Below are 27,575 nucleotides of genomic sequence, written 5' to 3'. Positions count from 1 at the left end.
TTAGAATAAGTGGCAGAAATTAGAGCTTGAAGGTTAAGTAAAATCCAAAAATTAGAAGATTGCAAAAACTATTTAATGCCAGAAACTGCAAACAAATACATGACAAATATAGAAATTACACATTTAAAGAGTCAAAATCTGGAGGACCGTTGCCATGACAATTCTTTCAAACCATGTCCCTGGTTAATGGTCAATAAATGTCTGAAACTTATGAATTTGTATTTTTAATTGTCTTTCATGTTTTTGAGAACCTTTGCTTTGATATTTTTTCATATTTTAGAACTTTAAACACAACGAAAACACATAATTTTTGCATCGGTTACGCTCCCAATACTTGGATTGAACCATGGACAAAACAAGAAGTAGCCATTTAACAACGTGACCGGGTGCGATGGTTGTAATGGTCAGAACGAGGCTGGAGACGATTTACGGACTTAAATGGGCTTAAAAGGACTTTAACCTGTGGTGTAACTATTGGTGAAAATTGAAAGTGAGTGCTTTCCGAGCCTCGTGAACAGGATGTATGAAACACACGTGAATGAAGTTACAATCATCGTTAAAAGCCATAAACCTATTTCCAAACCTAAATTATAACTTTAAATGATGGTCTTAGTGCAGGTTCTTTTGACTGTCGTTTTAGGTAAAGCTCGACACTTGCGCTGCTAAAAATAGGTCCTGCTAAACCCTTTACACGCGTTTCACTCAGTTCCACGCGCTTGATCCTCCGTGACGTGCAAATAAACGTCTTCTTCCCGTTATAATCCCGTGCAGCGCGACGGTCGTATCCGCCGGGGCCAAAACGCGGTCCCACGTCGAAAAAGGTAAAACTCGCCGACGGTTTTAAATAAGACGACGAGCGGAAGCAAAAGCAGAAGCATTAATTGTTTCCTGTTCTGCTTCTGCCATTTTAACGAGCGAATCAGTTCCACGACGGCCACAAGCATGACATGATGATGCTTTTTAGACATATTACCATTCGGTGCCTTAATTTTTTTTTTAAATAACGTATTTTTCGAGGAGAAGTCGCACTGGAGTATAAGTCGCACCAGCCAAAAAATGCATAATAGAGAAGAAAAAAACATATATAAGTCGCACTGGAGTATGAAATGCAGTTGCAAGTGTGAAAATAACAAATAATATCACATATAAGTCGCTCCGAAGTATAAGTATAAGTTTATAAGTATAAATATAATTCTAAGTTGCACCCCGGCCAAAACTATGAAAAAAGGTGCGACTTATAGTCCGGAAAATACGGTATAATAAATGACTAAATAAGTAGCGTTAGTTCAACAATTCTGAACCTGTGCCATTATAAAGGATTTTTTTTTCTTCTTTTTTTTTAATGTTAGAATTGTTGAAATTAGGATTTCTTCTCAAACTGGTGCATGTTTTAAAAAAAAATCTGAAAAGTTTAATTTTGTTGATGTATTATTTATCAGAACGACAATAGAAAGCAATCATTTTATTTATAATTAATTAATTAATTTGCTTTCTATTTGTTTCAGTGATGTCGCTACATTCCGACTTGAACTTTTTGAGGTATTTATTTATTCTATTTTTTCACTTTTATTTTTAAAATAACAACAACAAACAATTTACATAACAATACAGACGCGAAACTCAAATATTCCACCTTCACCACATTTTTACACATAAAAAGACAACAACAAAAAACAAACAAATTAAGTTGATACATTCATACATAAAAAATAAAAAAATTAGTAGGCCATATATTTCTTTTCAAACAATTTTACTTATTTATGATAACATGTATTATTATTTTTCTTTATTATTATGTATCCTTTTTTAAAAATTAATAATTACAATTTATATTTTTATCAATATATTTATTATTTATATATATATATATATATATATATATATATTTATTTTATTTTTTTTGAGGTATTTATTTACTCATTTACATATGTGAAAGAGTCTCAGGACGACACAACACCCAGAAAAACGACAAATTAAGCAATATTTGTTTTCATCCAGGACTAATTACCTCTGCAACCGCTTTAGCTTTCAGTTCCACGCTAGCACTATTACAAATGTCACTAAAATTGGACTGGACCAGGACCAAACCGAGTCTAAATCGGGACTAAACTGTGATCAAACCAGGCCAAAAAAAACAGGAAAACAGATTTTGTGCGTTTTTTTCAACTCCCAAAAGTGCTGAGAATCCTAAAAACAGAAGAATACGTTTTTGCCCTGAAGTCTCCGAGGGCAGCGAGTTGATTTAGCCAGACTGACACACACCCCCTCCCGCTCCGCCCCCCTCCCGCCCCGTGATTGGTGCGTTTCTGGTTTTCCTGCGCTCGGACGGAACGGTCGCGTCTGCAAAATCGCACAGACTGGAATGGTGAAAGCCGAGCGACAGTTTCCTGAAATGATCTGAGGTTTGTGGTCGCAGCAAATATGGATTTCACATACTTTACTCCGCCCAGACTTCAGCCTCTGCCTCTGCTGCTGCTCCAGAAGCGGATTGTGACTTTAGGATCAGAAAATTAAACATTCCGCGTTCATATAAAGGTAAACGTGAGGTTAAAGGACACATATGCTGCATTACTGTCCTTTAAACACGTATCGTAGCTTTAGCGCGTCGTGTTTTTTTAACTTAAAATAACTGAAAATACAAATTACTTTTCGTCTGTCCGCGTCAGCAGTTGCGTTAGCGCTTTATCTACTCACAGCGGAGGGAATTACAGTGGGGAAATAAACAAAAGCTAGCATGCCCCGACATGCTAACGTAAACGCACGGTTGCGCTGAACGTGATTTGAGCTTCAGAAATGCTCAGAACGAGTCGGGAGATGATTTATGGACTTAAAAATGGCACAGACGATCGCGTAGCTCTACTTGTGATGTCACAAAGCCGAGACGTTTGAAACCGAGTGTTTTCTGAGGCTCAAATGAAGAGGATTGAACGGGATTCATCAAACGAGACGAAGCGAATTAAGCTAAACACAACTCCAGGCGTTTTTTTGACAAGGGAAAGTTGTTATAACACATTAAAAAGCTGCTTTATTGCTGTACCTGACCTTGCCCAAGCGACAGAACTGACAGATGTTGAAAAACTTCTTGACTCTACATCATATTATCCAATCAATTTCAAAAGCTGTGTGTACTTTATGACAAAATATAACCTTGAAGATTATTTTTTCTAACTGAGTCCAGATGACTACAACTGAAGCTTTTTCTACTACTTGAAGATGTCGTTGTAGTAAAAAACTAAAGATGATGATTGGATATTGTCAGGGTTCTGTTTATTATCTTATTTGTAGTGGTTTTGGAATTCTGTACCAAAGCGTTCAATATATACATATCCAAATGTTCTGGATGTCACGTTCTTATTTTTAGGAGAAAAAGGTTATTGTACTTAAATTACTCTTGTTTTAAGAAAGGCACCTGTTTTTAACTCTGAAAACTTGTTCTGCTTGTTTTGCACGCATTCTCACTAGATTATAGATTTAAAAACTAAATAAGAAAAGAGATATATTTTTTCTTGAAATAAGCTAAATAATCTTACACATTTAGCTTTTAATTAGTAAAGAAATCTTAAGACAAGTAAGATTTTTTGTCTAGATTTAAGTTAATACATTTTGGTTAGTTTTATGAAATTTGCAGTTTATTTTCCCTTTAAAATGAAAAACGACAAAATAACTGGTGGAGAATATAAATGTTAAAGCTGTTTTTAGGGGGGGGAATATTATCAAAGCGCAATTTTTCTGACAGATTTCAGTCAGGAGCATCAAAAAGATAAAAAGAAGCCTTGAACGTGACGTGCTAACCAACAAAAAACGGTCACCACGCATTTGGAACGTCTTTATAGAAGTTTAAACTGCACATGGAGATGCACGGGGTCGAGAAGCGAAATCGCAGACGTGTTAAGTGGCGTTTCCCCCCGGCGTCCCAACTTTTTCACGGACGTTTTTAAGGTCCCGCTCTTCGGTTACAGCGCGCTCTGACGGAGGTGAGGAAAAACAACCTCACGGAAGCGTCTGGAGAGCCTCTGATCTCGCACAACGTCAAAAAAACATGAGCCAAATCCGAGTCCGAAACAACCGCAACACGACGAGACACGACGAGACCGGACGTACGGCGGATTTAAAGAGAGATGTTGACCGCCGCGCCGGTTTATCCCAATTATCAAACTCACAATGAGAGATTTTCAAGGTGTTTTATCTCCAGAAGGAGGAGCTGAAGACAAACGGAGAAGGAACAACGCTGTGGATCTGTCTGCCGTTCGAGGCTCTGGAAACACAGGTTCAGTTTTGACGGTAGGACAGGATATAGCTTTCGTTTAAGCAGCAATTTCCACAGCAAACCACAAAACATCCAGTCTTTTTCTGTGTGAAACCTGTGGTCCAAGGCAAGTCTTGCACAGCACAGCTCATAGTTCAGTCAATGCTAACGCTAAATCGGAACTAAGGCTGAACCGTCGTGCAAATCCTCCTTCGCTCCTCGTTTCTGTTTCCTTCGGTGTTTGTTTGTCTGTTTGCGGCGCGCGAGTCGTCACGGCTGCGGAAAAAAGATGACCAGACCAAGTATCTGACCCAAAGTGCACCGACTAGAGAGAGAAACGTCTATTATTATTCAGGTAAGAATCAAGAAATAAGCGGCAAAAGTATTTTTTCTTCAACCCAAAAAATAGACCTAAATGTAAAGAACTTTATTATTAATGTCTGTTTTTGTCACATTTAACTTTATTTGATCTTTCAGAATGTGTGGTTTGGTAAAGTCGGCCACAAACCTGAGGAACAGTGTCAATAATCGTGAAAAATCGTTAAATCGTGACGTCTCGAATCGGACAAAAGAAAAGCCAAATCCTTCGTTTCCATTTCAGTTCCATTCATACTCGACCGGCTTTATGAAATCAAACTTTCTCAACGCAAAAATAACATTATCGTGACATAAACTGCAACATCAAACTCACTGTACATTTGAATGCGCCTTTTTAAGTTCAGATTGAATAGAAATGACATAATTTTGCTTCTAAAATAGTCACGATTATTCGTTTTTACTCCTTACGACGACATTGTGACCCGAACCATCACGATTATCGATTATCACGGTTCATCTTGCGCTAAAACGGTGGATCAGACTCACAATTCACTCCCAAAGTTTCAAAACAACTCATTCCAAGCCTTTTCTTTTCCGCTGCCGTCCAATTAAATCTGTGTAAAGCCAATAACATAATTAGTCAAGCAATAAAAATGTTGGTTTGACGCTGGACTTAAACCAAACAATTAAAACCTTGGCTCCGAAACCGTGTCATGTGCTTCTCGATTACGCGCTCATAGCCTCCAGTATGTAGTATTTTTGCCTGTTTTACTTCGATATCCCGCTGTACCTCACAAACAGAACTCGCGCTGATACAAACGTGTTTAGTCTGCGGCCGATAGCACGTTCCGCGCTCGTAAAACAAGAGTCGGCGGTTCTCAGGGCGAAACGAGCGGCTCCGATAATAATAATAACAATAATGACGAGCGCGAAACGGCTTCGGCTTCGGCGCGGTGTTTGGACAAAGATGTTTTATACGACGTGCGGAGGATAAACAGGCGGATGAACAGCGCGTTGAGCAATCGCCGCGGCCTTGGCCAAGTTCTCGACACCATTACTCTTCTTACGCCAGAGCGAGACGGAAAAGACCATCGTCTGCGGTCCGGCGTGAAGCGAACGGTCGTTTCACGAGTCGTTATGGACCTTTTATCACCCAAATAAAGGCTGAAATGTGGCGACTGAACGCTCATAAATCCAGAATATTCACAATTTAAGACGATTATTTATGTGTTTTTGCCACTGACTTTGCTATAAAAAAGTAGTATTTAATGTGTTTTAGAGTCGATTACAAACTATCTGTTATTTGGGGAAATGTATTTGATCAAATCCAAGACCAAGAACAGACATTTCATCTGTAAATGCAGTTTAAAATAATAACAGATGAGAGAACATGGTGAATAGATGTATGTATGCTAACGCTAACACCTTCAGCTACATGACGTATGCTAACGCTAACACCTTCAGCTACATGACGTATGCTAACGCTAACACCTTCAGCTACATGAGGCGCAGACAGAACTGTGGTAAGTGTCTGGTATGTTAACGTAACATATGAACAGTGATTCAGATAACTATAGCATAAAGAACATGCTAACAAGTTTACCAAAGCATCAGTTTTACCCCAAATCACTAAATCCATTGAATTCTTCTTCCTCTGTGTCACTTCTAAACAACTCCACAAACTCCAGAGGAAGTGCAGATTCTTCTTCTGCGTTGCTTAGAGCCAAGAGCGCCCTCTTGTGTTTGTCAATGTGAAAATAACGAATAATATCACATATAAGTCGCTCTGGGGTATAAGTCGCACCCCGGCCAAAACTATGAAAAAAGGTGCAACTTATAGTCCACTTATGTCCAATACAAACAAGCAGACATATTATTGTGCCACGTTAGCTAACAATAGCTTCAGGCTAAATGCTAACGCGATGCTAGCGCCGCCTGCTGTGCGTTTGGACCTCTGCAAGGCGAGCCTTTTCTGAGGAAACGCCGGGTCAAACGCGACGTGAAATAGCTGTGCTTGAAATACACATTGTTTGAGGGAAACGTCTGAAAAGAGTGGGAAAGTTGTGTTTCAAATCGAATCAAAGGAGAGTTTGTGCCCACGCCAGACCACGCCCCTTAAATGACACGCTGACTCCATGACAACCCTCAGCATTAGAACTCTGGAGCAGAATGGAGTATCGTTTAGCCCTGTAACCGTCAGTGCCGAATATCTCTGCGTTTCAAGCGTCTTCTGAGCCGCCGTACATTAAACTTCACACATTCAGGGCGTTTCTGTCACGTGACGTCACATATGGACAAGATGATCAGGTTCATCCTTAATCGTGATTATTTTGGTCGCAATATCATCGTAAGAACCAAAAAATAATAATTGTGACCATTTTAGAAGTAAAATGAAGTATTCTTAGTCCAATCTATCGTATGAAAAATAGGCCTAAATGTAAATAACGTTTTTATCTGGCTGTTTTTGTCAAATTTTAAAATGTTTTGTTGTATCATCACAAACTTGAGGAACCGTCGCGCGTCAGAGCACGGGAATGAAAGAAAATGAAAGATGTCACTGTCGTTCAATCACAGTCTCTAACGATAATCGCGAATAATCGTTAAATCGTCATGTTTTTATCACAATAATCGTTAAATCGTCATGTTTTTATCACAATAATCGTTAACGATCCGCCTCCTGCAGAACGACTCGCCTCCCACAGAACAAAAATGTATTTGTTTTTTGTGGTCGGAATTCACACTGAGACCCAATCATTTTTTGTTCCGCGTTTCCATCGAGCCTCGTGGGCAGCCGTGGCTCCGACCGCAGCGGCGTAATCCTCCGTTATGAGCGGCGAATAACACAATTAAGCCTTCTTGGCACGCGCCGCCGAGGATCACTTATGAGAGCCGCTTAGAGCCGGGATATTTCACGAGCGAAGTGAGTTCGCTCGAACCTTCTGCGTCCTCCGATTCTGTCACGATAACGGCGATATCGACCGCGCCTTCGATTAAAGACACACCAGCTCCTCCGATTCCATCACGATAACGGCGATATTGACCACGCCTTCGATTAAATACGCACCAGATCCTCCGATTCCATCACGATAACGGCGATATCGACCACGCCTTCGATTAAATACGCACCAGATCCTCCGATTCCATCACGATAACGGCGATATCGACCACGCCTTCGATTAAATACGCACCAGATCCTCCGATTCTGTCACGATAACGACGATATCGACCGCTCCTTCGATTAAAGACACACCAGCTCCTCCGATTCCATCACGATAACGCTGATATCGACCGCGCCTTCGATTAAAGACACACCAGCTCCTCCGATTCCATCACGATAACGGCGATATATCGACCACGCCTTCGATTAAAGACACACCAGCTCCTCCGATTCCATCACGATAACGCTGATATCGACCGCGCCTTCGATTAAAGACACACCAGCTCCTCCGATTCCATCACGATAACGGCGATATATCGACCACGCCTTCGATTAAAGACACACCAGCTCCTCCGATTCCATCACGATAACGGCGATATCGACCACGCCTTCGATTAAAGACGCACCAGCTCCTCCGATTCCATCACGATAACGCTGATATCGACCAGGACGGGACAGAACGGGACAGAAACGAGCACCACACGAACAGTACGGAACAGTCTGGAGAAATCACTAAATAATAATTTGTATCTTCATCTAAACGGTTAAAGGCGCACTGTGTCACTTTTCTGGTGGAGGGCCCCTCAACTGCCGAGAATATTTCACAGTGTGGCATTAAAGTGACGTATGACAGGTTTGTACGATTGTCTAATTTTTACTTTATTTGGTGTGTTTATACTTATTGATGATAGTTTTACACCAATCGAGCAGGTATTTGTGGAGAAACGTAGAAAAATCTGTAGAAAATGACAGGAAGTGACATCACACCAGGGACAGGAAGTGACATCACACCAGGGAGACTCATTCCAGTCAAAGTTTATGCAGAATTTACACAAAGAAACAACTTTTTTGACTCTCTTTCAACTAAATAAAGTCGCTCTCATATAATTTTGAGTTTTGCCCCAGTGTTTGATGGGTAATTTCCTAGTGTGATGTCATCAACTACAAACAGGAAGTGAAATTATAAACCGAAAAAAAATGAGCATTTATGGAATAACATTTTTATAATTTTTAGCTAAATTCAAACTATATTTATCTTCACTGCATTTTAGTTCAATGAGGCGTCCGACCAATAAGGGACTTCCAAAACAGTTCTTTATTTAATTCCAGGGACGATTAGTATTTTCTTTGTAAATGTTATTTTTTCACATTAATATAAATAACAGGATTAGGTTTGGGGACAGTTGGTTCAAATTAGTTTAGCCTAAAAAAATTGAGCGATTATTATATATACAAGGTTATTTCTCTATTTGCATCTCCTTTAACTGAATAAATGCAAGATATTTAAATTTAATGCCACATCCCAGTAAATCTCAGAAAGCGGATCCTCCATCATTTAAAAAAGTGCACATTTTTATAGCAACAGTTCCAAACAGTGAAATAAAACTGCGACCCAAATCACGGTGACATAATTAGCCTCCATTAGGCTGCGAGTGCTACTCTCTTTATCCCGAGTTAAGACTGCACACGTCGCAGCGGCGTCGTTGCGCCAGCGGGGGCCGGTCCTTTGGGTGCCCGGGGTCTCACATGTCGGCAGGATTACAGTACAATTACGGCGCTCGGTGCTTTTGTGTTCGGGATTAACATTTTCAGCATGAATCGGCCTCTGTTTCCCCGGCGAGGGCCATTACACACATGAACTCGCGTTAGCGTCAGCGCTAGCGGGAACACGTGTTAGCGTCAGCGCTAGCGGGTTTTTACAGGATCTACGGCTCCGAGCGAAGGGACACGCCTCAAAAGAACAATATGCTTTTGATTCAAACGTACATTACTTTGGACCGTGTCGGAAATATCACTTTTTTTAAGGTTTATTTTTCTAGATTTTTTAAATATACAAATGTAAAACAAAAAACACAAAGTAAAACTAAAATAATAATAGTGATAGTAATAAATAATAATAATGGCTCAATATGGAAAACATGAATACAAATAAATTACAGCATAAAAAGTCTTACATTTTAGTCCAAATTTGATTAAAATAAAGAGATGGTAAAATTCGGGGGATTTTTTAAGACATTTTCATACATGGACGATCGACACTGGACCAGAAACAAAGACGACGTTCGTACTTATTACAATTTACCTGAGATCCCGAGGTAAAACTAGTTTAATTTAACCATCAGGGAGAAGAGATTTGATTTTTGAAAAACGAGTGAAGGAGGCATTTTTATGTTTTTAAAACTTATGAATATGAATGTTGAAATCTCCCCTCAATCCACAATAACCTCATAAACCTCAGCAGACATTGAACCTGTCAAATGCTGGTGAGGCACTGGACAGCTCTGCACAGCGATTAAATCAACAGTAATAATAATGATAGTAATAAATAATAATATGGAAAGCATTGGCTCATGACGATTAATCGACTGAGCTCGGTGCTGATAAAGATCATCGTAGTTGTGTTTTGATAATTGTATCGTTCTCTGGACAGACTCCAGACCAACGACGGTCATTATTACATCTAAAATAATGAAATAAGAATAGATTTCCATCAATGATACATAATAATATTTGTTATTTGTAAATACTCTCAACTAGAAGCCTTCATTTTTCAAACGTTTTAATGGAAATAATCGTTTGACTCAATTTGTATATTAAATGTTGGTGTGTCCTGTGTCTCTTTTATGTTTTATGTTGAAAAAAAACCCTTTAAAAATAAAATATAGACATAATCGTTTGTCTGGTCGACTACTAAAATACTCTTGAGTTAATTAATCATTTTGATGCTGAGTAAAGGTTTATAAATGACTATAATGTATATTTCTTTCAGACAAACAAGAAATACTTCATCACAGAACAATAGTATTTTCCGTGTGCTCTGATACTAATATATGCAGTATTTGTGTGATTTATTTTCAGAGTTCATATGAGTCTCTAGTTTTGATTCCAGCGTTAGATTGGTTAGTGTCGGTTAGTATTGGATTGTATTGGTTAGTATCGGTTGGTATAATTTAGTATCAGTTGGTATTGGTTGGTATCGGTTGGTATCGGTTAGGATCGGTTGTTATGTGGGTAATTCCCTTTGTTTTGTGATGCTGCTGTTTCTAAGGCGCAGGATCAATTGTCGGCAGGAGGTCGACGTTATCGCCTTCAAACAGAGAAACCGTTGGGAGTGTTTTCCCGGGATAAGCAGCGCGAGGCCAGTGACTAAGCAGAGTATTATTATGATGAACCTGTTTCATAAATCTGGACACAGTGGTTTCCTGGAATATCCCTGTTGCCTGGAGACAAGCGCTGCAGGTGGAGAGCGCCAAATGCATGAGACCTCTGCAGATTATCCCAAGCGCCAAAGCTTTCAACCGTAACGTGACAGTAACATGACAGTAACGTGACAGTAACGTGACAGTAACGTGACAGTAACGTGACAGTAACGTGACAGTAACGTGACCGGAACGTGACCAGAACGCAACCACAACACAACCGAAAACTAATCTTCTTTGTTACCCTAACAGCATGTTATGGGCCATGTAAATCCTATTGTTAGCTGGCTGCAGCTCCCCATAATGATGAGCACCTGATTCACATCTGAATCACACTGATGCATTTATGTTTTAATATTTCAGTTTGTCAGAAACTCTTTACGAGTGATGTTGTTGTTAGGTTCATGTACAAATACTTCAGTAACAGAGAAAGTGAGACCAGCTCTCTCTCTCTCTCTCTCCCTCTCTCTCTCTCTCCCTCTCTCTCTCTCTCTCTCTCTCTCTCTCTCCCTCTTTCTCTCTCTCTCTCTCTCCCTCTCTCTCTCTCTCTCTCCCTCTTTCTCTCTCTCTCTCTCTCTCTCCCCTCTCTCTCTCTCTCCCTCTCTCTCTCTCTCTCTCTCTCTCCCCTCTCTCTCTCTCTCTCTCCCCCTCTCTCTCTCCCCTCTCTCTCTCTCTCTCTCTCTCTCCCCCCCTCTCTCTCTCTCTCTCTCTCCCCCTCTCTCTCTCTCTCTCTCTCTCTCTCTCTCTCTCCCCTCTCTCTCTCTCTCTCTCTCTCCCCCTCTCTCTCTCTCTCTCTCTCCCCCTCTCTCTCTCCCCCTCTCTCTCCCCCTCTCTCTCTCTCTCTCTCTCTCTTTCAGGATTATTGCCAAAAATGTAAACAGGTTTTATGTTCAGGCCATGGTCCACGTAGAGACCGGCCCAATCACAAATCAGAGGCTGTTGGCCCAATCACAACGCTCGACTCTGCCACGATTCAGACACATAACTCACTATGTATTAGTACTGCAAATATATATCTATAAAACCACATTCCTCTGTAGTACTGCAAATATATATATATATATATATATATATATATATATATATATATATATATATATATATATATATATATAATAATAGTAATAATATACATACATGGGATACATGGGATGTACCACTGGAATATAACTGAAGTGGCTGATCAGAAAATCCTCCCAATGGCTGGAAAGAGCCGGTCTGAAGGACAAAGGCCCTGAACACCAGATCAACAGAGGCCCAAGGTGTAGGTTGTGCAAAGGGGCCCCTGAGACCATCCCACACATAACTGCAGGGTGCAAGATGCTGCAGGGACAACACACATGGAGCGCCACCTAGAGGCTGGCATAGTGTACAGAAACAAAGTGGGAAACACCTCCAAAGGTGGTGGAGAACGACCGAGCCAAGGTCCTCTGGGACTTCCAGATACAGACTGACCGAATGGTAATGGAGAACCAACCGGACATAGTGGTGGTCTCAAGGGTCAGAGGAAAGCCGTGGTGGTGGACCTTGCAGTGCCATGAGATGGAAACATCCGGAAAAAGAACACGAGAAACTAGAGAAATACCAAGGCCTCAGAGAGAAGCTGGAGAAGGTCTGGAGCCTGAAGGTATCGGTGGCGCTGTAGTGACCGGAGCACTCAGGGCAGTGACCCCCAAACTGGAGGAGGGGCTACAGCAGATCCAGGAAAAACATCAGACATCTCTGTCCCGAAAAGTGCAGGAACAGCAAAGACACTGAAGAACCCTGAAGCTCCCATGGGCCTCTGGTAGAGGACCCCAGCTTGAAGGGGGAGGAGGAGTTTTTTTGGTCTATACAAGCTGCTGTATGTGAATATCAATATATAAAAAGTAATGTTGTAAACTCTTGAATAAAGGTACAAAGAGATATTTCTGTGATACATTTTACACACATTTGTCTGATAACAAAAACTCAACATATTCGTTTTCCAAAGAGCCACTAGCTTCCTGGAGGAGGGGCTGAGACGGCGTGCTGTGTAACTCGTAGCTCCTGTTCGTCTGCTCATCTGAGGGGAAGGAGAGAGACTTCTATAGCTAAAGACGGCAGGAATCAATCAAAAAAACACTTTGGGCACATACACGAGGCACCAATAGCACTGTAAGAAGGTTAAGAGCTCTGAAAAGATATGTGTCCTTTAAAGAACATTCTAGAATTCACCTTTCTCCATCTCAGTTAAACAAAGGGTATAGAGAGACGAGGGGGCATCTGACACACAGGAAACTCTAAGCAAATATATGAACCTAATTATGGTCCTTGGTTCTTGGTCTGCTTAACTCATTTCCTTTACTGCCTTGAGCTGCTGTAAAAGAGGAGCCTTGTGGTCGTCACGGCGACGCAGTCTTTCCCCAACGACACACCATGAGCCGCTCCAAACACACCCCTCTTGGGTCATCACAGGACCCAAGAGGAGAACCCAGAGTCCCCAACGGCACACCATGAGCCGCTCCAAACACACAGCCATCACAGGACCCCGGGGGAGAACCCAGAGTCCCCAAACGACACACCATGAACCGCTCCAAACACACAGACATCACAGGACCCCGGGGGAGAACCCAGAGTCCCCAACGACACACCATGAGCCGCTCCAAACACACAGACATCACAGGACCCCGGGGGAGAACCCAGAGTCCCCAACGACACACCATGAGCCGCTCCAAACACACAGCCATCACAGGACCCAAGAGGAGAACCCAGAGTCCCCAACGACACACCATGAGCCGCTCCAAACACACAGCCATCACAGGACCCAAGAGGAGAACCCAGAGTCCCCAACGACACACCATGAGCCGCTCCAAACACACAGCCATCACAGGACCCCGGGGGAGAACCCAGAGTCCCCAACGACACACCATGAGCCACTCCAAACACACAGCCATCACAGGACCCAAGAGGAGAACCCAGAGTCCCCAAACGACACACCATGAACCGCTCCAAACACACAGCCATCACAGGACCCCGGGGGAGAACCCAGAGTCCCCAACGACACACCATGAGCCACTCCAAACACACAGACATCACAGGACCCAAGAGGAGAACCCAGAGTCCCCAAACGACACACCATGAGCCGCTCCAAACACACTGACATCACAGGACCCAAGAGGAGAACCCAGAGTCATTATCCAGACGACACACCATGAGCCGGGAGTCTGTGCTGCCTTTGCAAACACAGATGTGCCGTGAATGGGAAAATCTGAAAAGGATTTTTGGGGAAAAAAGGACCAGTCGATGAGGCGAGATTTGTTGGAAATGTGAACATTTTGAAACAGTTTTCAGACAGAAAAAAAAGTAATTGCGATATTTTCCTGGCAAATATTGAGACAGATGTTATTACTTTGTCTGGAATGTGCCACAATATGGCATTAAACACATGTATCTCCATGTGTGGATCAGGTCAAGTTACAGGTCAGATCTGTGGAGACGTGAACACGGCACTGCACTTGTTTACTTCCCTCGCAATGTAGTATTTCTCTAAATGTTCAGCGCGTAACTTTACTGGTCGAGTATCCGCAACGGCGCTACCTGGTCAACCCAGGGATAACATCGCTTTGACCGAAATAACCCGCAGCGCAGCATTAATCTTGCGTACGAATTGTGCGTTTTCAGAACTCGTTTGTTCGGGGGTCTTCGGGTCTTCGGGGACATTTCGTTCTCGGCGGCGGCGGACGTTACGTAACCGGCAATTACGGCCTTTTGTTGATCACGACCGTTGAAATAACTGGCCTGGCGTCTCGGTCTGAAGCGAGTCGAAAAACGTGGGCCGGAACGCGGGCTCGTTCGCAGGAGCCGTTACGCCGGGAGCCCCATTAGCAGCCTTTTTTTCTGAACGGTTTGAGTCCAATTAAACCGGAGCCGACAGAAAAGAGTCTATGGGGGGGAGTGTGCGAGGAGGGGGAGTGTGCGAGGAGGGGGAGTGTGCGAGGAGGGGGAGTGTGCGAGGAGGGGGAGTGTGCGAGGAGGGGGAGTGTGCGAGGGGGGGAGTGTGCGAGGGGGGGAGTGTGCGAGGAGGGGGAGTGTGCGAGGGGGGGAGTGTGCGAGGAGGGGGAGTGTGCGAGGAGGGGGAGTGTGCGAGGAGGGGGAGTGTGCGAGGAGGGGGAGTGTGCGAGGGGGGGAGTGTGCGAGGGGGGGAGTGTGCGAGGAGGGGGAGTGTGCGAGGGGGGGAGTGTGCGAGGAGGGGGAGTGTGCGAGGAGGGGGAGTGTGTGAGGAGGGGGAGTGTGCGAGGAGGGGGAGTGTGCGAGGGGGGGAGTGTGCGAGGGGGGGAGTGTGCGAGGAGGGGGAGTGTGCGAGGAGGGGGAGTGTGCGAGGAGGGGGAGTTTGCGAGGAGGGGGAGTGTGCGAGGAGAGGGAGTGTGCGAGGAGGGGGAGTGTGCGAGGGGGAGTGTGCGAGGGGGAGTGTGCGAGAGGGAGTGTGCGAGGAGGGGGAATGTGCGAGGAGGGGGAGTGTGCGAGGAGGGGGAGTTTGCGAGGAGGGGGAGTGTGCGAGGAGGGGGAGTGAGCGAGGAGGGGGAGTGAGCGAGGAGGGGGAGTGTGCGAGGAGGGGGAGTGAGCGAGGAGGGGGAGTGTGCGAGGAGGGGGAGTGTGCGAGGAGGGGGAGTGTGCGAGGAGGGGAGTGTGCGAGGAGGGGGAGTGTGCGAGGGGGGGAGTGTGCGAGGGGGAGTGTGCGAGGAGGGGGAGTGTGCGAGGAGGGGGAGTGTGCGAGGAGGGGGAGTTTGCGAGGAGGGGGAGTGTGCGAGGAGAGGGAGTGTGCGAGGAGGGGGAGTGTGCGAGGAGGGGGAGTGTGCGAGGAGGGGGAGTGTGCGAGGGGGGGAGTGTGCGAGGGGGAGTGTGCGAGGAGGGGGAGTGTGCGAGGAGGGGGAGTGTGCGAGGAGGGGGAGTGAGCGAGGAGGGGGAGTGAGCGAGGAGGGGGAGTGTGCGAGGAGGGGGAGTGAGCGAGGAGGGGGAGTGTGCGAGGAGGGGAGTGTGCGAGGAGGGGAGTGTGTGAGGAGGGGGAGTGAGCAAGGAGAGGGAGGTCCGGGGTAAGACAAATACAGAGCTTAGATTTGACTATAGTTTCGCTTGTTTCATCGGATGTGATTCTACGGAAATGCTTTTCATCGACTTCCAGACGGTGCCTGGAGGAAACCTGCAGAAGCCGTCTCCAAAATGTTGAACCAGGATCTTGGTCAGAGCATTGTATTTTCCGGAGTATAAGTGGCACTAGAGTATAAGCCGCATTTTGGGGGGAAATTTATTCGATAAAATCCAGGACCAGACATTTCATCTTGAAATGCTGTTTAAAATAATAACAGATGAGAGAACATGGTGAATAGGTGTACGTATGCTAACGCTAACACCTTCAGCTACATGACGTATGCTAACGCTAACACCTTCAGCAACATGACGTATGCTAACGCTAACACCTTCAGCTACATGAGGCACAGACAGAACTGTGGTAAGTGTCTGGTATGTTAACGTAACATATTAACAGTTATTCAGATAACTATAGCATAAAGAACATGCTAACAAGTTTACCAAAGCATCAGTTTTACCCCAAATCACTAAATCCATTGAATTCTTCTTCCTCTGTGTCACTTCTAAACAACTCCACAAACTCCAGAGGAAGAGGAAGTGCAGATTCTTATCACATATAAGTCGCACCCCAGCCAAAACTATGAAAAAAGGTGGGATTTATAATCCGGAAAATACGGTATATTGATCAAAAATAGCCAGACAGAGACGTCAAGTCAGAGTGACGTTTCCGCTCTTTTGTGGTTTGTTTCACAACCCGCTCGTGTTTTATTTGACGCTTAAACTTCAGCGTTTTCATTCGCGGACACGTTGTAGCATGTAATATCGCGATAATGTGACGGGAGGATCGACTGAAGCGGCACGTTCTTAGTTCGTGGGGTAACCGGAGCGTTTCCCGAGAGATCGGCGGAAACTCGCCCAGGCCGCGGACCGAACCCCGGACCTCGTGGTTGTGAGGCAGCAGGCGACGAGACAAGGCGAGAAACCAACATGGCAAAAGTGGAAAACCGCGCGCCCAAACTTTGGACAACTCTTTACCATTCTTCGCCACCGCCAGGGTCTATACAAGCAGAGATACGTTTCCACGATCTCTATTTGACGTCTTTCCTTCGTACGCTTTTCTGCCAGAGTCTAAACGCCAAAATGATGTATAATCATCTTATGTAACGACCTTTCCGCATTGCAACGGGCAATAGAACCGACCAGATGAAGACCATGACCCGTCACAAGAAGATCAATGGTTCTTTGGTTTGTCCGACGGTGGAACAAATGGCGCGTTCACGGTAAACGCGAATCCCGAGTGGGTAATCGCCGGAGCGAGTGGGTAATCGCCGGAGCGAGCAGAAAGAGCGGAGCGAAGCGATCTGCGCAAAGGGATAATTGGACGGCCGCAGCTAACGACGCCTGTTATTATTTAGGTTCAATATCGTCCCCGTGTCTGGACGAGGACATTCTGGTTAGAAATATCGCTGTCAAATCGAACAGTCTTATCTTAAGTGTTAGTATTTAAATTAATTAATTCAACTGAACTTTGTCCAGAAACCTAAAAATGTAATAATAATATGTTAAAATTTGAATCGAAACTCCAAAAATATTGCAATTAAATATTTTTCCTAAATCGTTCAGTCATAATTCTGGTGTTTTGTTAAATGTCAGTGGCAAAAGTCTAACTTCCTACAGCAAATATGGTGATAAATCAAAATTAAAATTATGGCAAAGCTGCAACTAACAATTGTTTTATGAGTCAATTAGCAGCGGGAGAGAAATAACCAAACAGAAAGTCAAATAACCAAACAGGAAGTCAAATAACCAAACAGGAAGTCAAATAACCAAACAGGAAGTCAAATAACCAAACAGGAAGTCAAATAACCAAACAGGAAGTCAAATAACCAAACAGAGAGTCAAATAACCAAACAGGAAGTCAAATAACCAAACAGAAAGTCAAATAACCAAACAGGAAGTCAAATAACCAAACAGGAAGTCAAATAACCAAACAGAGAGTCAAATAACCAAACAGGAAGTCAAATAACCAAACAGGAAGTCAAATAACCAAACAGGAAGTCAAATAACCAAATAACCAAACAGAAGGTCAAATAACCAAACAGAGAGTCAAATAACCAAACAGAAAGTCAAATAACCAAACAGGAAGTCAAATAACCAAACAGGAAGTCAAATAACCAAACAGAAGGTCAAATAACCAAACAGAGAGTCAAATAACCAAACAGAAAGTCAAATAACCAAACAGGAAGTCAAATAAACAACAGGAAGTCAATTAACCAAACAGAAGGTCAAATAAACAACAAGAAGTCAAATAACCAAACAGGAAGTCAAATAAACAACAGGAAGTCAAATAACCAAACAGAAAGTCAAATAACCAAACAGGCAGTCAAATAACCAAACAGGAAGTCAAATAACCAAACAGAGAGTCAAATAAACAAACAGGAAGTCAAAAAAATAAACAGGAAGTCAAATAACCAAACAGGAAGTCAAATAAACCAACAGGAAGTCAAATAACCAAACAGGAAGTCAAATAAACAACAGGAAGGCAATTAACCAAACAGAAAGTCAAATAAACAACAGGAAGTCAAATAACCAAACAGAAAGTCAAATAAACAAACAGGAAGTCAAATAACCAAACAGGAAGTCAAATAAACAACAGGAAGGCAATTAACCAAACAGAAAGTCAAATAAACAACAGGAAGTCAAATAACCAAACAGAAAGTCAAATAAACAAACAGGAAGTCAAATAACCAAACAGGAAGTCAAATAAACAAACAGGAAGTCAAATAACCAAACAGGAAGTCAAATAACCAAACAGGAAGTCAAATAACCTGTCTGAAAAGTGTGAAAACCCGAAACAGTTCAGTTAAAGTCTTTGCAGTTTGAGATTATTGAATTGTAGCGATTATTGTGAGAATAAACATTGCCATTTGATGATTATTTGCGATTATTGACGTCACGACCAAAACAACAATAAAATCCTACATGTTTTCTCCTCATCATCGCTTTATCAAATCAAACTCTCTGAATGATTATTTTGACCAAAAAAAAACTGTTTTAGTTGGAAAATTGTGACTTTTTTCTTTTTTTCTTCAGAAAATGGGACAATTATAATTTTTTTGTCTTTACGATATTGTGACCAAATAATCGCAATTATTGATGAACTATTTTCTGTTAAACTCTTTGATTATTCCCCACAACAAGTTGACGTTTTACAATAAAAGGCTCTGACATGAGACACATTTTTACATCTGCGCTGGAGAGAGACAGATTTGACTTTATTACATAGAGTAATAAACCCGACTAACCCGAGTCAAATCAAGTAAAGCCCCTTTAATCTCATTTTCTAAAGTCTTTTCAACTGACTTGGATAAACATTATCATTTGACCCAGTTCATTTGTGGCGACAGAAAAGATGTAGAAGTTTGTGATAGTTGTTAGGGTTTTTTGGTCAGTTTACTCTCGACAATAAGGTCGACACTTTTTTGCATTTTTCTCCCACAGAGACATAAAAATCCTTTAAAGTTACACATGCTTAACTTTACAAACTTAACTTCAGATTTTGACGGCTCGTTATCTAATTCTAAACTTATTTATAGACGTTTTAACTCTAAACAAAGAGGTGATTTTTTTAATTTTTAGGCCAGTTTTCAGTATCTTTTTCGCTCAAATACTAAAAAGAAGACAAAATATGTCAACAAAATAAAGAAATAAACCTGGCTTTGCCTATTTGTGATTAAAAAAAACTTGTAATTCATTTTTTCTTTCATTTATGTCATTAAACTATATATAAAGTTTATTTTCTTTTTTTATGTTTCAAAAAAATTACATGAAACATCAAAACAAATCAAAGCAAATTACAACATACAATTCTCAAACATTAATTTTCTATTGATATCGTTAAATGCACCTTTTATTTTTTACTTTTCACCTGCAGCGTCTCATCTTTTCTACCACAAATGTATTTTATTATTACTCTTTATTATTTCTATGACCAGTTCTGACTTTACGTGCCTTTTTTCGCTCGTCGTGAAGCTTAGGTCGACGTTGAGGCTTCACTTTCTCTCGCACTCGACACGTTCCTGAACACATTTTTGGACTCGTTTTAAAAGCCACGACGTCTGCTGTTTTTACGAAAAAACAAAAGACCTCGACCGGGCTGAATTCTTTAACACGAGCGCGCGCCGAGAAGAGAAAAAAAAGAGAGAAAAAGGCGCATAATCGTTTCCAGAAGTGGTCCCGGGTGTGTAAGAACACGGCCACAGAGGGGGCACCAGCCTTAAACATTGTATTTGAAATCATTTTTAGCTTGCGTTTTGAATCATAAAATAGCAGGAATCATCCAAATATCTTCTCACGTACAATAATACATGTGTTTTTAAAGGTATATGTCGTAATAAAACAGTTTAATTCCCAGATTGACCAGTTTAATGCCCGACTGCGGATCATTCCGGCTTTCGGCATTGAAATAAGACTCAAGCTCAATTTAAAAAGAAAATTGTATGTGAAATATGGGGATTTTAGCTCTGATTAAAGCAGGGTTTGAATACGTTCTAAATCATGTTCAGCAGTTTTCAAGATGAAAATGTATTCGAATTATTCATGAAGAAGAATTTTTTGTCAGAAACGTGTCGTAGCTTTTTTTTTTTGAACGTCATTTTTCAGTATTTTTTTTATCCAATTAAACAAACAAAGGCTGAACCCACTTCCTGATATTATAGATTCTTTTTTGAATAGTTCGGCATTTTTTTCTGTCTTGTTTCTGATGTTTGTTTGTTTGTTAGATTTATAGAAAATTCAAAAAAATCTAAAAAACTTTTAAAAAAACACTTAAAAAAAAAACCACTCCATATGAAAACAACAAACGCGCTAAAATGATTCTTGACCTGAAAATGACAGATTATTGAGGCTGTTTTCAGAGATATAAACGGAACGTCACTGTCGAGGCTAAATAATCAATAATAAATATAAACATAACGCCTTTTTAGTTCAAACGATGGACGGTGGCTTTAAACTAACTTTGTAATCACATCAACCTTATCATAATTCACATTGTTAACGATCCAAACGGTTTACGTGGTGACACGTTACATTCGGTCGTTTCTGTGATTCTATTGATGTTCTATAATATGGATTAAAGCGGGCAATGTACTGAAATATGGCTAATAATAATGTTGTTTAAGCAGTTTGAGCCATCGTTTACAGTAAATTATAAGATAAGATAAGATATTCCTTTATTGTCCCACATGGGGAAATTTCATTGGTGCAACGCAGGTAGATACAGAGGTAGATACAGAAGAACAGATCACTTATAGGAAGTCTGAAAAACACTTTCAGTAGAAGATCTCCTATAAATAAATAAAAACTCCCATAGACAAATAAATAAATAAATAAATAAATACCATTGCATATTCCAGCGCGTGTCCCTATTGTACAGTAAAATAGAAAAAATATACTAACTATATTTACAAAATATAGGAGATAAAGCACAATAAGTGTGAGAAAGAAGAGAGAGCGTTTACACCGGGCTGCCAGCTGTACCAGCGCCTTAATGCTGCAAAAAGAACTGATTAAATATAAAGATAAATAAAATGACTGCGTTAATGTTCAAATACGTTAAGAAGGTGATATTCCTGCACTTTTCTAATTAGTTTCATAGATATTCCACGTTTGCCGATGATTAAACCTGAATTAATACGATTTATATATCAGACTTGACTCAACATTTTGACCGTTTGTCCCAGTTTGAACCGTTTGTGTAAACCACTTCCTGGTTGGAGCGCAAATATGACACAGGCAGAGGTAATTCCACAGCTGTTACCTAGCAACCAGACTGTAAACAAGAGCCAAACTCCACATAAATGACACAACAGTTCTGATCTGACACACAATAATACCATAAAACACCTTTATTTATAAGTCCAACCATGGTTTAAACTGTCAGAAAAGTGTGTCGGTATAAACTGTGTCGCACACTGATGACATCACAGAGGGATTCAGCTTCTCGTATTATGGAAGCACGAGGAGAATGTTTTAATGATTTTTTTGTCATTTTTATTGAACTTAAAGGTCTTTTCGTGTGCGTTTTAAAGTATGTATAGTGCTTATGAAAACACGAAAACAAAATGAATGAATGAAAAAAATAAAAAAATATATTTGGAATTTTGCTAAAAATTATTAAAATGCCATATTAGGCATATGCAATAGCATATTAGGTTTATAATTTTACTTTGTGTTTGTAATTGATGACATCACAGTAGGAAATTACCCAGCAACCACTGGGCCAAAACTCATCTAATGTCACACATTTATTCATTTGACCAATAAAAATACATGAGAGTGACTTTGTTTTGTTGAATTATTGTTTAGAGTCAAAAAAGTTGTGTAAATTCTGCACAAACTTTGACTGGAATGAGTGTCCCTGGTGTGATGTCACTGCCTGTCATTTTCTACAGATTTTTCAAAGTTTTTCCCACAATTGCCTGCTCGATCGGTGTAAAACTATAATTTATATTTACAAAAAGTATAAGTACACCAAATAAAGTCAAAATTAGAACATGGTAAAAACCTGTCATACGTCACTTTAAACTGGTCTTCCAAATATTTTTTATTTTCACGCTGTTTGTTGCAAAAACCTTGAAAATGTCTTATTGTGAAAAGTCGCTCATGTTCTTCAAACTATACGATATAATGTGCTGTCTTGACAATAGTGTTAAAAACGTAAACTCGACACTAAAGAAAAGGCTTAAAACTCAAAAATACAATCTCGATACCGCAATTTTTCAACAACAAAATAACAGTACGTCCTTTATGTTGCCGCGTGCTCTTAAACTGAAAAATCAAACTTCCTGAACAAAAATAATAACGATAACGTCGCATAAACAGACAGATAAAAAAGCGCTTTACGAGTAGTTTGACGTTGTATATCATAACGTGACCTGAATAATCACAATTATGTCAAATTACCTTGACCTAGATCGGATTAAACCGCAAAGGAAATGTCACATTTTGATGATTTTCGATGACGACCGTTTCATCGCATTCTTTTGGCGGTTTAGCCTCGATTTAGGAAAAAAAAATAGACCTGGAAAAATCTGAAGTTGCGTTACATATTTTCAGTTCACCGACAAGTCCTAAAAACACTCAAATAACCGACAACGACCATGTTATATTTACACGTGACACAAAGAAACGTGGATGGCGCACGACGCGGGAGCCAATGGTGCGAAATGCGTCGGCTCTGCGCGTTTTACAGTTGTGCGTGTGCGTTTACGTGTACGTGTGCATTTACGTGTACGTGTACGTGTGGCCGCTGTGACACTGCAATATTCACGTGTGGCACATTCACGCAGACAAAAGAGCGCGTTGGACGTCAGCTTCCACGTTACAGACTTTTCCACGAGCGGGAATTACGGCGACTCAATAAACAACAACAACAACAAACAAACAAACCAAAAAAAAACATGACGCTGCGTGTTTGTTGCGCGTTTGTTGCGCTGCGTGTTTGTTGCGGTGCGTGTTTGTTGCGCTGCGTGTTTGTTGCGCTGCGTGTTTGTTGCGCTGCGTGCTTCTTACCGCCGTCGATCGCGGAGGTTGCGGGCTCGACTACTTCCAAAGTGTGCAACAATCCGAGCACGAGCAATCCGGCCGCGAGCATGTTGCGGGAGACGCCGACGGGCTTTTCACGCAGATGCGGGGCGAGTCGTCATCAATCGCGTCTTTATGCTCGGCGCCGCTGTCCACGCGCAGCGGAGGTCGGACGACGTTTAATTCAGAAGCCAGACGGAGACAGAGAGACAGAGAGACAGAGAGAGAGAGAGAGAGAGAGAGAGAGAGAGAGAGAGACGCGGTGATGCGCAGAGCCACGCACAAAACACCTCTCTGCCCACTCCTCACGCGCTCCGGTGTCAAGGCGAACGGGGGGAATCAGAGGAATCCCGCACCGCACGCGTCAGGTTCAGGCGCCGCTCCAGCCGCGTCACAAAGACTCGTAAAGCTGCGCAGGCTGGTGCTGCTGGTGCCGGTGGTGCCACGGTGCACGCACGGGGGACTTCTCGGTTCCTCTCGCGCCGGGAGAAGGAGCCTCGGAGGCGGGGGGAGAGAGGAGGAGGAGGAGGCGTGAGTGCTGCGTGTCTGTGCTGACCGCTGCTGGACCACTCTCTCTCTCTCTCTCTCTCTCTCTCTCTCTCAGATCCGTGACGTGGGCACAGCAGCGGCTCAGGCTTGCCCCCTTTCACCCTCCTCCTCCCTCCTTCTCCTCACCCTCATCTTCACCTCACCCTCCTCGTCCTCACCCTCCTCATCCTCACCCTCCTCATCCTCACCCTCACCTCCTCCTCCCTACTTCTCCTCCCTCCTCCTCACCCTCGTCCTCACCCTCATCCTCACCCTCCTCGTCCTCACCCTCCTCATCCTCACCCTCCTCACCCTCACCTCCTCCCTACTTCTCCTCACCCTCCTCCTCACCTCACCCTCCTCACCCCCCTCCTCCCTCCTCCTCCTTCTCCTCTCCTACCCCCCTTCCTCCTCCTCCCCCTACTCACCTCCTCCTCACCCTCTTAGACCTCTGAACCTCGGCTGTTCTGTCATGACTCTAAACCTGGTTCTTGCAGCCGTTACACAGCACATTACATTCTTTCCCTTGTGCCCTGTGACCTCTGTGACCCCTGTGACCCCTCAAAACCATAATTCTGTCTTTTAACATCTAGATGTTCGTGATGCTAAAACTCCGTAGGTTCATTCGAGTACCTCCAGCGGGCGTTACAGAGCTCGTAGGGTCATTCGAGTACCTCCAGGGGGCGTTACCGAACTCTTTGGGTCATTCGAGTACCTCCAGGGGGCGTTACAGAACTCTTTGGGTCATTCGAGTACCTCCAGGGGGCGTTACAGAGCTCGTAGGGTCATTCGAGTACCTCCAGGGGGCGTTACAGAACTCTTTGGGTCATTCGAGTACCTCCAGGGGGCGTTACAGAACTCTTTGGGTCATTCGAGTACCTCCAGGGGGCGTTACAGAGCTCGTAGGGTCATTCGAGTACCTCCAGGGGGCGTTACAGAACTCTTTGGGTCATTCGAGTACCTCCAGGGGGCGTTACAGAGCTCGTAGGGTCATTTGAGTACCTTCATGGGGCTTTACAGAACTCTTTGGGTCATTCGAGTACCTTCAGGGGGCGTTACAGAACTCTTTGGGTCATTCGAGTTCCTCCAGGGGGCGTTACAGAACTCTTTGGGTCATTCGAGTACCTCCAGCGGGCGTTACAGAGCTCGTAGGGTCATTCGAGTACCTCCAGCGGGCGTTACAGAGCTCGTAGGGTCATTCGAGTACCTCCAGGGGGCGTTACAGAACTCTTTGGGTCATTCGAGTTCCTCCAGGGGGTGTTACAGAGCTCGTAGAGTCATTCGAGTACCTCCAGGGGGCGTTACAGACCTTGTAGGGTCTTTCGAGTACCTCCAGGGGGCGTTACAGAGCTTGTAGGGTCATTTCAGTATCTCCAGGGGGCGTTACAGCGCTCTTTGGGTCATTCGAGTACCTCCAGGGGGCGTTACAGAGCTCGTTGAGTCATTCGAGTCGAGTACCTTCAGGGGGCGTTACAGGTAGGGTCATTCGAGCACGCAAACCGGCGGTGGAAATGTGTCTACAATTCCGTACACTCTCCACAATCTCGCGATAAATGTCGTAACGTGAAGTAATAATCGTTATAATATTGCACCGTGAGATTTGCATTTCCTTAAATCGCCCTGAATCGAACTGAATTGCCCTGAATCGACCTGAATTGCCCTGAATCGACCTGAACCGAACTGAATTGCCCTGAATCGCCCTGAATCGAACTGAATTGCCCTGAATCGACCTGAACCGAACTGAATTGCCCTGAATCTCCCTGAATCAAACTGAATCGACCTGAACCGACCTGAATCGCCCTGAATTTACCTGAATTGCCCAGAATCGACCTGAACCGACCTGAATCGCCCTGAATTTACCTGAATCGTCCAGAATCGCCCAGAACATACCTGAATCGCCCAGAATCACCCAGAATCGACCTGAATCGCCCAGAACATAACTGAATCGCCCAGAATCACCCAGAATCGACCAGAATCGACCTGAATCGCCCTGAATCGACCTGAATTGCCCAGAATCTACCTGAATCGCCCTGAACCAACCTGAATTGACCTGATTAATCTCCCAGAATCTACCTGAATTGACGTGATTAATCAACTTGAATCGAACTGAATCGACCTGAATTGACCTGATTAATCTCCCAGAATCAACCTGAATTGCCCTGAACCTCCCTGAATCGACCTGAACCGACCTGAATCGCCCAGAATCGGCCAGAATCGACCTGAACCGACCTGAATCGCCCTGAATTTACCTGAATCGCCCAGAATCACCCTGAATCGCCCAGAACATACCTGAATCGCCCAGAATCACCCAGAATCGACCTGAATCAACCTGAATCGACCTGAATCGCCCAGAACATACCTGAATCGCCCAGAATCACCCAGAATCGCCCAGAATCGACCTGAATCGCCCTGAATCGACCTGAATTGCCCAGAATCGACCTGAATCGCCCTGAACCAACCTGAATTGACCTAATTAATTTCCCAGAATCTACCTGAATTGACGTGATTAATCAACCTGAATCGAACTGAATCGACCTGATTAATCTCCCAGAATCGACCTGAATTGCCCCGAACCGACCTGAATCGCCCTGAACCGACCTGAATTGACCTGATTAATCTCCCAGAATCGACCTGAATCACCCAGAATCGACCTGAATCGCCCTGAACCGACCTGAATCGCCCAGAATTTACCTGAATCGCCCTGAATCGACATGAATTGACCTGAATCGACCTGAATTGTCCTTTATGCATTTATTACATTGTGTCATTAAACTCCATTCATGGCTTTTGCTCGCGCTGGAACGTCCCGTCTTTCCAGGGACATAATCCGCGTTTTTAAAAAGGAATAATTCATGTCTCAGAGAAAGAAAGCGAACACTTCAAGAATCCACACTCTCAAACGTGCCCGGCGCTGCCTCTTCGCTCAAAACACACAGAGAAACGGGTTATTATCATTTTAGACGCCATTAAAGTTGCAGAAATGTTCCCGCCGCTTCGTTCTCGCGCTGACGTCGGTCGTCTTCTGGGTCGGCAAACAGGCCAAAAACGTGCGATCGATACGTTAAACCGCTCGGAAAAGTCACATTTAGATGTTTGATCGCTCGACCAGTTGAATCCTGTCCTGAAGAGATGGCGCCGTTTCATCAATCTTCTTTACTTGCCTTTTCTCGTGTTTCCAGGATATTCCAAAGACACATCGACTCCATTGTAGAAGTTTCGTGTCCCAGATGCGTCGTTTTAAATGGGTTGTTATGGGCCCAGAACACCACAAATTTCTCCAGAACTAGTATTTCATTTTTACGTTTAAATGGTAACATGGTATTATGTGGTTCTTCTTTGGGATGGGCCACCACACCTTCACCGTGTGTTTGCTTGTGAAGTTATGACGGGACAATTTATCGACTGGTTATAAAAAGTACCGTATTTACCGGAGTATAAGTCGCACCAGTCAAAAAATGCATAATAGAGAAGAAAAAAAAACATATATAAGTCGCAC

General features: G+C 43.1%; 1 protein-coding gene across 2 annotated transcripts in view; it reads right to left on the bottom strand.

Annotated features, from left to right (window-relative positions):
• The window catches only part of LOC140365209 (low-density lipoprotein receptor-related protein 1-like), a 234,181-nt gene extending 210,545 nt beyond the window's left edge, over positions 1 to 23,636 (bottom strand). For both annotated transcript variants that reach the window (XM_072451496.1, XM_072451497.1), the window contains exon 1: positions 23,540 to 23,636. In XM_072451496.1, coding sequence (XP_072307597.1) covers positions 23,540 to 23,621 — 82 coding nt within the window. In that variant the 5' untranslated portion in view covers positions 23,622 to 23,636. The remainder of the gene's footprint in view (positions 1 to 23,539) is intronic.
• Positions 23,637 to 27,575: the final 3,939 nt, after the last annotated feature.

This window comes from Eucyclogobius newberryi, unplaced genomic scaffold (genome assembly GCF_026437365.1).
Source record: "Eucyclogobius newberryi isolate DKJ021-1_F unplaced genomic scaffold, fEucNew1.0.hap1 SCAF_19, whole genome shotgun sequence".
Lineage (NCBI taxonomy): Eukaryota > Metazoa > Chordata > Actinopteri > Gobiiformes > Gobiidae > Eucyclogobius > Eucyclogobius newberryi.
The sequence above is the reverse complement of the archived record's forward strand: the minus strand, read 5'-3'. Positions and strand labels throughout refer to the sequence as shown.